Raw genomic sequence first — 11,338 nt, 5'->3', positions numbered from 1 at the left:
CCGAGAGCAACGCAACGCCACGACTGACAGCCACCAGGGAAAAGACTAGCTCGGGATCGCGCAAGAAGATTCCCTCAATTCAAAGCGGACATGCGCCGGCGTACCGCCCTGAAAAAAAAAACAAGTACGCTGTCAGATAGATGCCCCAAATTGCTGTGGCACGTAGTAAATTAGAGGCGGCAACCCCCATCGCAGCCACCGTCCAGGCCCGCCAAGGGGGCTAGCGCAGCAGAGAAGAAATAGACACAGCAGTCAGTGGTGCTGAGTGCGAAAACTGATCAGAGTGCACGCCGAGGAAAACGTAGTTGGTCGCCCCCCGGCTCGGAGTTGCCGATGGCTGCCTGGCAATCCCGGCCACATGCGACAACACCCCTTCTTCTACGCCAGCACCGCCGTGTGGGTGCCCGTGACACGCAGGCCGTCTGCCCAATCGGCTGCACCGTGACAATGGAAGGGGCAGGGGAAGACGTCTCAAACTGCGGCCAGTGTGGCGTGCACAAAACCAGTTGCCATCCCACAAACCGAAGAATCGTGCCACAATTTCCAGTTCGCACCGTCAGAACGATAGGCCCGGTGTCCTCGCAACCACAACCGTACGACTCACGTTGGGTCGTGCCACTGGCTGCCAATGCAGTCAGTACTACTCGAAGAGGACCATTTTTCGGGGGTAGTCCAAAAAGCACGGGCTAAGAGAGACTCCTCCCCGTCCGTCCTTGAAACGTTCATTAAACGGCCTCCATTGTTCAAAAGGTAAAGAACTTCGGTGTCTGTCATCCATCGAGGTGGGGTTGGGAACAGAAAGTAAGCTATAGGCAAGGAAGTAGAGAGGTCCAACGAGAGGCTCACCCAACTTATGTGGCCTCAGCATTGGCACACATTCTCTCCATAGACGCCCAAAGATGACGTTTAAAATAAGGCCCTCAAACCGGTAGGAAAAGAGAAAATAAAGAAAGTTAAAGCGCACGTTTTTGTCGTCACTTAGTTCCGTCTTCAGTACGGGCACCCCCCCTCGACACAAGCCGGTGCGCGCCCATAATTGTTTGTTTTTCCGTTAAATTTACCTTTGTCTTAACACAGAAATAATAGTAATGAAAGTAATAAAAATCTTTCCTCTCCCATCTCATTCCATCTCATTGACCGACAGGTCGCTCCCTCGTCACCCGCACAGCCGAGGGAGGATAACCCCCCACTGACCCGATGGGTTTGGTTATTTCCGTATTCCCCACGCATACAAAAAAGCACAAAAGCATAAGTCCGTTTCCCATCATCCGCAGTACACAATCATTTTTTCCCTGAAACATCGCTCTCGGATTTGCGGCACCTTTCCGCGTCCGTCATGGATGCTATTTCGGTTTTTGCGGCATTTCCCCCCCCCCCTCCCCCCCTCTACACGTTATTGTTGTGTTTGTGTAGAGCGGTCATTTTTTCATCTTCGCCCATTTTGCCGCACGCAACTGCTCTGTGAGGCGTTTCTGAATTTGTGGCTGAAGTGAATTCAGGCGTTCCGCGACCCCCAGCACACGGGGTCCCCCTGCCATGAAAATGCCCTGCTCTGATTTTTCAGGCATGATAGCCGTCAACCCCTTCGCAGCCGGCAGGCTAGTTTTTCGTACCAAACCAGCCAGGTTGGAAAGAACCTTCTCAGCCCTGTTCAGCACGTCGTAGGAAAGGGACTGAGAGAGGCCGTTCAACTCCTCCAGAAGTGTGAAGCGATAATTTTTCCGTGTTGTGTCAATCTGTGCGGTTGCACGAAGAAAGTCCAAAAGACAGGCGCTGATGAGAATTTGCGCCCCATCGTGCCGCCAACCATCCACCACATCGAGGATAGGTAGCAGTCGTCGATCACAGTACAGGCCATCGCGCAGGGTAAATGTTACCTCATCGATGGAAGAGAAAAAGTCGCCACAACCGCTTATGGCAACAAACGGGGATCGGGCGCTATATGGAACAGCCGATTCTTGAAGTTTTTCTTTGAGCGGACATTCAAAGTGCACATTATCAAAAATAAGGCACGCTTCATCGGTGTTATTCATGCAAGGAAGGCGAAGTTCTTTACCGCTCTGCGGCGGCAAATGAGATGCCAAGTAATTGTAAAAGGCCGAGAGCAACGCAAAAAATTCAGTGTTATCCAGCGCAGATACAATGGGAGAACAAACCTCAATGGGAGAAAGCACTACTCGGTGTTGCGTGGAAACTGTTTTGCCTTCCCACAGTACCCTCACAGCGGGGTCAAGAAGAGCAGAACGATGCATCTCTAGCGGCACACCGCATCTGTGATGTGTGGAAAAAAGGTATGCAAGGAGCTCGGCGACAGGCTCGTCCACGACACCACTGTTGAGTTTCTTATCATACACAGGTGGGTAATGTGCCTTGTCAAATGCGCCCGATGTAAGCATGTGAATAAAGGCAAAACCTTCATTACCCACATGCGCCTCCCGAAAAACGTACATGACATCTTGTAACAATGAACCTAGCGAAGAAGTATGGTCACTGAAGTGTAATCCCTCGTGTTGGAAGAAGCCCAACAGCATCTGCAACATCTCCACTGTAAAACTCTCCATATTGCCTCCTTCAACAGAATCACGCCCTTGAAAGAAGAGTGGATTTACAAATAAGCGTTCTGCCAGTTTAAACACGTGTTTCTTCCATACTACATCGTCTTTAAGCTGACGAAGCATCTTGAAATCGTAAAGTTGAAGCAAACGAAGATTGGACATGGGGTCCATCTGTACATTTCCTTTGATGACTGTCATGACGCTCGTCATAAGCCGCTTGATACGACGCATAGTGATGCCCAGAAACACCAAATGCCCCAAATAATCAAGACCACGTCGTCCTGCACGGCCCATCATTTGGCGAAATTGAGTGGGGTTAAGAAGGATATGATCTCCTGCCAAGACAACAGAGCGGCAAGGACTGTGAATACCCAACGCCAAGGTTTCTGTAGAAAATATAACACCGCAGTGGCGCCCACGGAAGAGACGCTCAACGTGGGCTCGGAGCTTACCCTTCACACCAGCATGGTGCATGCCAATACCACGTTTTAAGGCGCGAAGGAGGAGATCCTCCCCTTCATCCTCGCAATCTTCCAGAAGTGAGTTTACCACGCCAGCCTCCACTGTGCACTTGTCACCGAGAAATGTGAACTCTGGAAGAATATCTGGGACAACATATAGTTCATCCTCGCCTTCACCATCACTCGCACCACGATCGGCCAGTTCCACCTTACCATCATCCCCTGTTGTCAAACGCTTCTGCTTAAGCGTTGATTCACGCTGCTTCCTTCTTGCATCTTGTGCGGCAGCGGCGCGTTCTATGCGGGTCTTGTATGCTGCAAATTCCTGTGTTTTCCTGTAACGTAACTCGGCTTCTTCAAGTTGCTCCACAACGTACTTTACGATATCTCCGCAGTCTTCTGATTCAAAGCTGAAAACAATTATTGGACCCATATCGCGCGCAATTAGTTCGCGCAACACATTTAATATGTGTTCACGAATAAACTGCCGCGATCCTGGGAAGGAGATAGGCGTCAGCGTATCCTCCTCATCCTTCCCCTGCGCTTCCTCTTCCTTGTTGGGTTCCTTTTCCTCCTCCTGCTGACTGTGTTGTTGAAGCAGCAACCGCTTCTTCTTTTCCATAGCCTCGGCCGCACAACGCTCAAGTATCACTTCATCCTCGTTCAGTTTTTGGGCAAAAGCACGTAGAATACCCTCCGCCACCGTACTCATGGTTGCACTAAATTCATGCCACTCTTCCAATGTAAGGCCGTCCGGGGATTCACAGCCTTCATGGCCCAATACGGCCCAGTACGCAAAGGCATTTTTTACCTCCGCCTCGTACTGCCGCGCACGCTCCTGCGTGATGTACGTCTCCGTCTCAAAATATTTGCCAGGCTCAAGCAAGAATAGCTGTGCACGCATGTTTTGTACTAGCTGCAAGGAAAACCATTTAGGCAAGACAACTTCATTGAAGGTTGAATTCATCTTCTCGAAGAGAGAAACCACTTCACTTGGCACGAGCGAAATATCTGGGGGAAACCCACGTTGAAGCTGATCTGTGGTGAGGATAGATAGCGGATGAAGATCACGAATATATCGATTGTCGTACTGAGCCTTTATTTTTTTGTGTGTCAATTGGGCTCCAGGAGGCGGAAGGTAAATATACTTTTTGATGTCATTCCACCGTTGAATACTTTTCCCCTCCCGGGGCAAAACATGAACCTCAAAGTCGCGCATCTTGCCTGATTCCTCCTCCGTTTGCTCCTTCAAACGTCCCTGGACACGATTGAGCCAACTGCACAACTGCTGCGTCTCACCCAGTGTAGCGGAGAGGGCAACAAAAGGACAGGGAAGAAGGGCCAAGATGCGCTCCCATACATCACCGTTCCCATTGCTTTCCATCGAATGAATCTCGTCCAGGATAACGTAGTCGAGCAACTCCACCCATTCCTTGTATTTGGGCGACAAGAGCATCGTCTCAAATGTTTCAGGGACGGTAAGGAGCACCTGACAGCTGTCATGGAATTGATGGTAATCCGCACCACCAAGCACACCATAAATGTGTCGGCCAGGATTCTTATACTGTTTCGATCCATAACGGGCGCAGACATCAGCCACCGCCTGATTTATCAGCGCACGTGCCGGGGCAAGATAGACAACAACCTTTTTATTTGAGCTCCGTAGGGCCCTATACATACAATAGTATGAAATAAAAGTTTTACCAGCAGAGGTGGGGGCACACACCACCGCACTGCCGCGGCCATCAACGATGTCCAAAAGCTCTCGCTGCCAATTATCTGGATTGAAAGCAACACGGTAGTCATGCTTCCGCACGAGAGGGCGTTCTAGTAAGTGTCCCATGTGAATTAATTGCAGCATTTCAGGAGTTTCAAAAAGTTGCTTTTCCGGTGGAAGAAGACTTGGTAGGAGAGTTCCAAGCGTCATGCTCTGCCAACGTGCAATAGCCTGGTCAAGCTTATTGTAGTAGGAATCTGGAAGGTCAAAGTGCCTGAGGGCAGACCGCACTGTGTCAATATCCTCAGACGATATTCGCAGTCCCTCATCGCGAATCACGGCCAACACCTTATGGTGACAGTACACAAAGAGAGGAATACCAAGAGCAACTCGTGGCGATTCCTGGTCCAGGCGTGCGCGCTCTCGCTCTGCTCGCCAGTTTTCAAGTAGAAGTTTCACAACACGGCACTTCAGCTTCAGCTGGATGTGTAACTCTACAAATGAGAGATAAACCCAACGCAAATACGAACCAGCCTCTACCGTCGTCATATCAGGCTTTGCCTTCCGCAATGGTTCCAGTTGCCCCCATTTACCTCCCTTGCTACTCTCCCATTCTACAAGTTGTGTAATGACATGGAAACCGTGCAACAGCTTAGAAACAGACTTAACATCCGTCTTCTTGGCAGTGACCTTGTTATCCTTCAGTGCGGGGTCCTCAGTGGCAAAGGCAAACTCCACCTCCCGAAGCTGGCTGGCACCCACAAGCAAACGCCACATCTCAAGTTTAAGAGGAATTGCCGTGTTTGTAGAGTCGCCAAGTGTGCAGCCAGGGTCAAAAAATCTGCCAAATCTTTCCTGCGAGAGGCGTTTGAGGGCTGCCTGAATGGTGCTGATCGCCTCGTCACGATCTCTGTTGGTGGTGCGTCCATGACTCGTGTCCACGCTGCGCAACAGGCGATCCATTTGCTTACACCATTCCTTCACAGTGGAAGTGGCATTGACGACATTCGTGTCCTCACGAATTTCATCCTCCTTCTTCCGGTCCTTCTTATTCCGTTGCCCCGCGTGCTCTTTGGTCGTCTTTTTGCCTCCAGCATTTCTAGGATTAGCACCGTTACCGCCAGTCTCGGTATCCTTCTCATTGTCAGAAAGAACCTGGACTAGCTCCTGCGCTGCAAAACCACCAATTCCCATTGACTCTGCCTGCTTAAAGGCGTTACGTGCAAACTTTTCTTGATGCTCCTGCTGCCTTTTGGCTTCTCTATCAGTCATCATGCTTTTCGCAATCGCCTCTCCCTCAGCATCTGTTACATCATTGAAAGCGTCAAACGGTGTTGTGATATCCCATCCGGCGAGTTCGTTGGCGGCACCGTACCCGCTCGGATACGGCTTATCTGCACGATGCGCAGAAACACCAAACCCCTTTGCGAGTCGCTCCACTAACTCATGAGTGAAGAGCGAATACGATTGTAGCTCGTCCGCGTCAAGGGGTTGAATGACTGGTAATTTCAAAAATGGTTCATTGGTGATGTACGAACCGTCTTCATTGTTTACAGCACCCCAGATGGACACCACGTCTTCAACACCGTACTCGTCAAGCAACTCACACACTGCTGTTGTACGCAGTTGTTGAGAAATGACACAAAACAGGTGACCATCAATAATGTCAAACACCTGTCCATTAGTGTTTCTACACCCAGCGTGACGCATTACGGCAAGGAGGAAAGGTGACATCTGTTTCAAGAAATCTGCAAGGATGGTGTTTGGTCGAACCCGCTGTGCCCGACACTTTTCATTCAAATAACATGCAACGTAGGTTGTAAGGGCAAGCGTCTGGCAAAGCTGCTTCTCCTCTTCACTCCTGGCACTGGCCCGCAAGTAGGCGTGTAGTGCGGCATACACTACCCGTTCACGGTAACACAATTCTTCCTCTTCCAACAACTCCAAAGATTCAGATGAAATAACTGGAAGTTGTACCTCGCGTTCCATTGACTGTGCCAACACCTGCACATCATGTTCAATGGTCACTGCACGCTCAAACCCCACACCGTCTACGCGGACTGTGAAAACAATCATAGCGTTTTCCTTGTACATTATACGGGAGGAGTAGCCCACCTTCAGTCGTCGTGTCGCCGCCCAAATGTGCATGCAGCGATAGTACATAGCCGCCTTGTTACCGACTGCCTCATCTTCCACAATACTCCGGTAGGCTCGCTTGAGGCGGTACGGATTCTCCTCGTCGTCATAGTCACCCGCTTTCTGTTTTGTTTCACAAGTGTTATTTGCCGTGGTGGAGGCCACAAAAAAGGCTTGTAGTGGAGTGAGCGAGCCCAGCTGTTCTCCATCAGAGATTAAAATAAACTCCGGTTCCCACTGCCTGACGTGGGCCTCAAACTCCTCTGCATAGTAGCTGGAAAAGTTGCTGACGGACAGAGCAGACTTCGCGTCACTTTTCGCAAGAGCCATCAGCCCTTGACGCAAATTTTCACGCATAAAGAGTTTTGTTGGTGCCGACTCCCATATCCACAAGAGACTGTCAAAAAAGACAACTTGAAAATTGGCTCCACGGCTCTGCATATCATGTAGTAGCTTTTGTGCGTTATACATGACATGTAATGGTTGAATAAGGTCCCAGTCGACGCGTTGCTGGGAAATTGCAGCCATAAAAAGCGAATCACCATCAATGAAGAACATTTCACTTGCGCTCAGGTGGACGAATATGTCGCACAACTCTGGCCGTGAGGTGGCATAGTGATAGTCCACCGCCACACAGAGTAGTTCCGCCTCAATGACGGGAAGAATCTCAGATTTTTTTGCGGTCAGGGCTCCGATGAGAAACTTCCAAGCCAATCGTTCCTCCTCGTCAAACATTATGGTGCCAACATCAACAAGCTGTTCAGGCTCTCGGGTCTGAAGCACTGCATTGCATGTACGGCGTAGCGCATCACGACGGCGGACCGTGTCAATAGCGATGGCTTCCGCGGTGGCCTCCATTTCACTTTCCACCGGAATTGTCTTGGCGCTAAAAAGGGCCTTCACCTCCCCCACCTTGTCCATCGAAATACGGGAATTAAAGTCATTTTCTTCGAGAAAATCACCAAATCTCGCGACGAGTTCGCGGTGCCGAGACGACATCAAACGTCCAATAGGACAAATAAAATGAGTTTTTCCAGGCGAGGCTGTGAAAACCAAAGTGTTTGCACTCCTCTCCGCTGCTTAATTAGTCTTTTTTTTTTCGTCGCTTTACCTTACCTTTTCTATTTCCGTCTCCTATTCTGGACCTGCTTATTGTCCTTTGATAATAACAATAATAACAATATTTATCCCCTACCGTGTCTTTTCTTCTTCTTTTCAATCGCTTGGAATGCTGGCTTCAAAGTGAAAGGATGTTCCTTTACCGCACCGTAGGGCGGCAGCAATAACAACAGCAACCCGTGCAAAAGAAGAAACTAAAAAAACAAAAATAAAAGACAACAATAACAACGCGTGCACACTCGGAGGCAAATAATAACAACAAATAATAAAGTTGTGCGCAGGTGCATGCGCCGGTGATACCAAACAGGCACCGTGTGCTTAGGAACGCAAAAGCGCAATACAACATGACACATTGCTTATTAATAGGAAACAATGGAGAAGGCCTGTGCTGGTGAAAGCCTTAAGCACCGCTGTGGCATATGCCTCGTCGCCCCAAAATTGATGTGGCAATACCAGTCAAATTCACTCCATCATACGTCTATGTAGCCGAGGCAAATGTAGAGGCAAAATGTGTAACGATGGCATCTTCAGATCCCAGCGTGCTAACAAGCATAAAGGCGGGAAATCCCCACAGAAGCACCCACACAACTCGGAACGTCTCTACATAGACCTTGTTCATGGCAACAAGCGACACATAGATAAGGATGAACGCACCTATCACAACCATGCATAGAAATGATGTAAAAAAAGAGGGGAATTTAAAGCAAAACAAAACATCTTTTTTTTGAAGACCAAACATGTGACGAATAGGCCATACTAAATGTGTACACATGAGGACATGAAGTAATATTTCCAAAAAATAAATACGTTCATCCACAATGCTTGTGTTTTCATTCATGCCAGATATCCACCTGTTTCGCCATGAAAAAAATGACTGAAAATGAAAGGTGTATAGCCAGGCATATATCGCCACGGGAACTGAAGAGTCTATGCACATGGTAGGATTGGGAGTGACACCGGCACCAGTTTCCAACGCAACACATAGTGGCATCAATAGTAATATAAAACCAAGCCACATAAAGTTGCGTTGATAGAGCTCCAAGGAAATGGTACACACCACCACTGTAATAGAGTACAGTAGCAGAAAAAAAAACGCCACATATTTCTTCTTGGCAGAAAACGGCATACAAAACAAAATCTAGAATGACAGATTGAGCGGAACACCGTCCACATACGCAAACTTAGCTGTAACCACCTACGAAGAAGATAATAAGCTACCACACCCATCCATGACCCAAGCAGTGCTGGACCAAGCCAAGCAATAAGCAATAAGGGCAAATGACCCCAGTCCGTTGTAGTACTGCATGCAAGATCGTCAGCAACCCACGGAAGGCTGCACATTTCAGACCAAGGAAACAAACAACAGCGAAGCTGCACAAGGACTAGATGACCAATAATACTTACAAGCAGAGCAGCAATCACTACACCACCCATCGTGAATATCCGCAGCAGCATCACCAGGTGATGCCCCCAACTAAAACCAAAGGTTCTGGAGGCCGAGCTACAGCTACCATTTAGCATTAGACGTGAGACAGTTGGGTGAATGACAGAAAGCACCAATACAGTGTAAAATGATAATAAAAAAGCAGGAAGTGTGTGACTCTTCACACTCCTTTGCGCCCACCACAAAGTGACGGAGTCCTCAATAGAAACTAAGGGATTCATGGTGGTAGCATCAGTTTGCGTCGGAACCACTCCAGCTGATCTATTTGCAATGATACCCGTGATAAACTCAACCACGCATTGGTCACGCAAAGCCTCTGTGTGCGACAACGTCCTTCCACAAAAGTTTGGATCGCCAGTACGAAGCATCGTGCTTGAAGATGGCTCATGATCCGGCTCGATGAGATTCGTCAGCCACGGCTCTACCTGAAGGTCCAATGCACCTGAGGAGACAGAGTATAAACGCGGTGAGAGATGTCGCGACATGTTTAACGCCGCATTTCGGTCCTGTGACCGCCACAGAGTCTCGTAGACCCTCAACATGGGATCATCCAGAAAAATGGGAGGATAACGATGCGGTGAGTTTAGCGTGATGATGCCTTCAATAAAGACAGAGCTGCCCGACCTCCGCAGCATCTCCACCGCCAGGCGTGCAACCACGCCACCCATAGAATGACCAACAACCCAAACGGAAATTGCACCGTCCTGTTTGGCAAGCGTAGATGCGTTTTTCAACAACTCTGCCCCTTGTAAAACTGTGTAGTCGGTAAGACGCTTGAGTGCAGCCCTTCTTAGCATTGACTCTAACGTCTGGGCGACAAAAGCCGCCTGCTGCTGAATAAGCTTACCACGGTGAATGTTCACCTGGTGCAGAAAGTCAAACGCATACAGCTCCACTTCAAAGTTGGCTTCTCGAGACATAGCACATCTCAGGCGAGAGGGATCCGTGTATGATCCCGCATTGCCGTGCACAAAAAACACAAGCGACCTCCGCGACTTTGTTGCAGACGTTCGAGCATCTGGAACAACTGGTTGTATTTCCCACACACACGAGATACGGTGCAGCTCGTAGGGCGGAAAACTTTTTTCTTCGTTCCTCCCGTTTGCATCTTCTGTGAGTAATGGCCTCTGCTCGTATTGAAACCAATAGTTTCCCGCCGATAGCGGTATACGTTTCGGGCGGCATTTGTTGAACATCTCTTTTGACGCAAGCAGAAAAAAAAACATAGATACAGCAAAAATGATCGCCGCCAGCGCCGTTAACCAAGCAAAGGTCTTCACCATCTTTAGTGCCCTCGCTGCCACACCGCTGTGCCCCTCCACCGAGTCTGTGGAAGGGAAGAAAGCTTTGCTGCCAGGGAGGTGCTTCTCCCACTTGTTTTCATCACTCACTAACGGCTTGACGCCCATTTCACCTTTACACGGTTTTTGCCAAAGCTGAAAACAAAAAACAAAAAAGGATTCAACGGAAAGAGAGCAAGCCAGATTTTTTTATTTTTATTATTATTGGCTGCAGCTATCAGTCACGTACGCCATCAACGCCCACGGCTTTCAGGTGCCGCTGTGTCGTGGGAGCTAAATTAATACATCCATGTCAGTTCATCGCACGTGGAAAAAGCAAAATAATAACAATGGCAATGTTTATTTCACTTTGTTGCTATAAAACAGAAGAACAATATAAATAAGTCGCTTCAAGTCAAGGCCAAACACCCCCTCATCACGTCATGCAGTTCACTTGTCTTACTCTCTTGTTCATCATCATCTTAAGCTGCAGCGGTACACACCCACAATGGAGTGCCTAAAGGAAGGCCAAAAAAAAAAAAAGAGAGCCGCATCATCTCACGCCCTTCCGCGGCCTTTCTTTCCTCCTCTCTCTCTCTCTCTCTCTCTCTCTTCTCTTCTTTCTT

General features: G+C 48.8%; 3 protein-coding genes across 3 annotated transcripts, besides 3 other annotated features; all 3 read right to left on the bottom strand.

Annotated features, from left to right (window-relative positions):
• Positions 1 to 1,366: 1,366 nt before the first annotated feature.
• Positions 1,367 to 1,385: a microsatellite.
• A 33-nt stretch (positions 1,386 to 1,418) lies between these two features.
• On the bottom strand, positions 1,419 to 7,868 carry TraAM80_08939 (ATP-dependent DEAD/H RNA helicase; the record flags this gene model as incomplete). The annotated part of the gene is made up of 1 exon (XM_029385653.1): positions 1,419 to 7,868. One exon carries the CDS (start codon positions 7,866 to 7,868, stop codon positions 1,419 to 1,421), a length of 6,450 nt encoding a protein of 2,149 aa, XP_029234483.1.
• Positions 7,869 to 8,146: 278 nt separating this feature from the next.
• Positions 8,147 to 8,217: a microsatellite.
• Positions 8,218 to 8,466: 249 nt separating this feature from the next.
• Positions 8,467 to 8,979, bottom strand: TraAM80_08938 (uncharacterized protein; the record flags this gene model as incomplete). Its single annotated transcript, XM_029385652.1, has 1 exon — positions 8,467 to 8,979. The coding sequence occupies one exon, from the start codon at positions 8,977 to 8,979 to the stop codon at positions 8,467 to 8,469; it is 513 nt and encodes a 170-aa protein (XP_029234482.1).
• On the bottom strand, positions 8,979 to 10,841 carry TraAM80_08937 (GPI inositol deacylase 2; the record flags this gene model as incomplete). Its single annotated transcript, XM_029385651.1, has 1 exon — positions 8,979 to 10,841. One exon carries the CDS (start codon positions 10,839 to 10,841, stop codon positions 8,979 to 8,981), a length of 1,863 nt encoding a protein of 620 aa, XP_029234481.1.
• A 458-nt stretch (positions 10,842 to 11,299) lies between these two features.
• Positions 11,300 to 11,330: a microsatellite.
• Positions 11,331 to 11,338: the final 8 nt, after the last annotated feature.

The sequence above is a fragment of the Trypanosoma rangeli genome (assembly GCF_003719475.1).
Source record: "Trypanosoma rangeli strain AM80 chromosome Unknown Tra_15.4_contig_00485, whole genome shotgun sequence".
Taxonomy (NCBI): Eukaryota; Euglenozoa; class Kinetoplastea; order Trypanosomatida; family Trypanosomatidae; genus Trypanosoma; species Trypanosoma rangeli.
The sequence above is the reverse complement of the archived record's forward strand: the minus strand, read 5'-3'. Positions and strand labels throughout refer to the sequence as shown.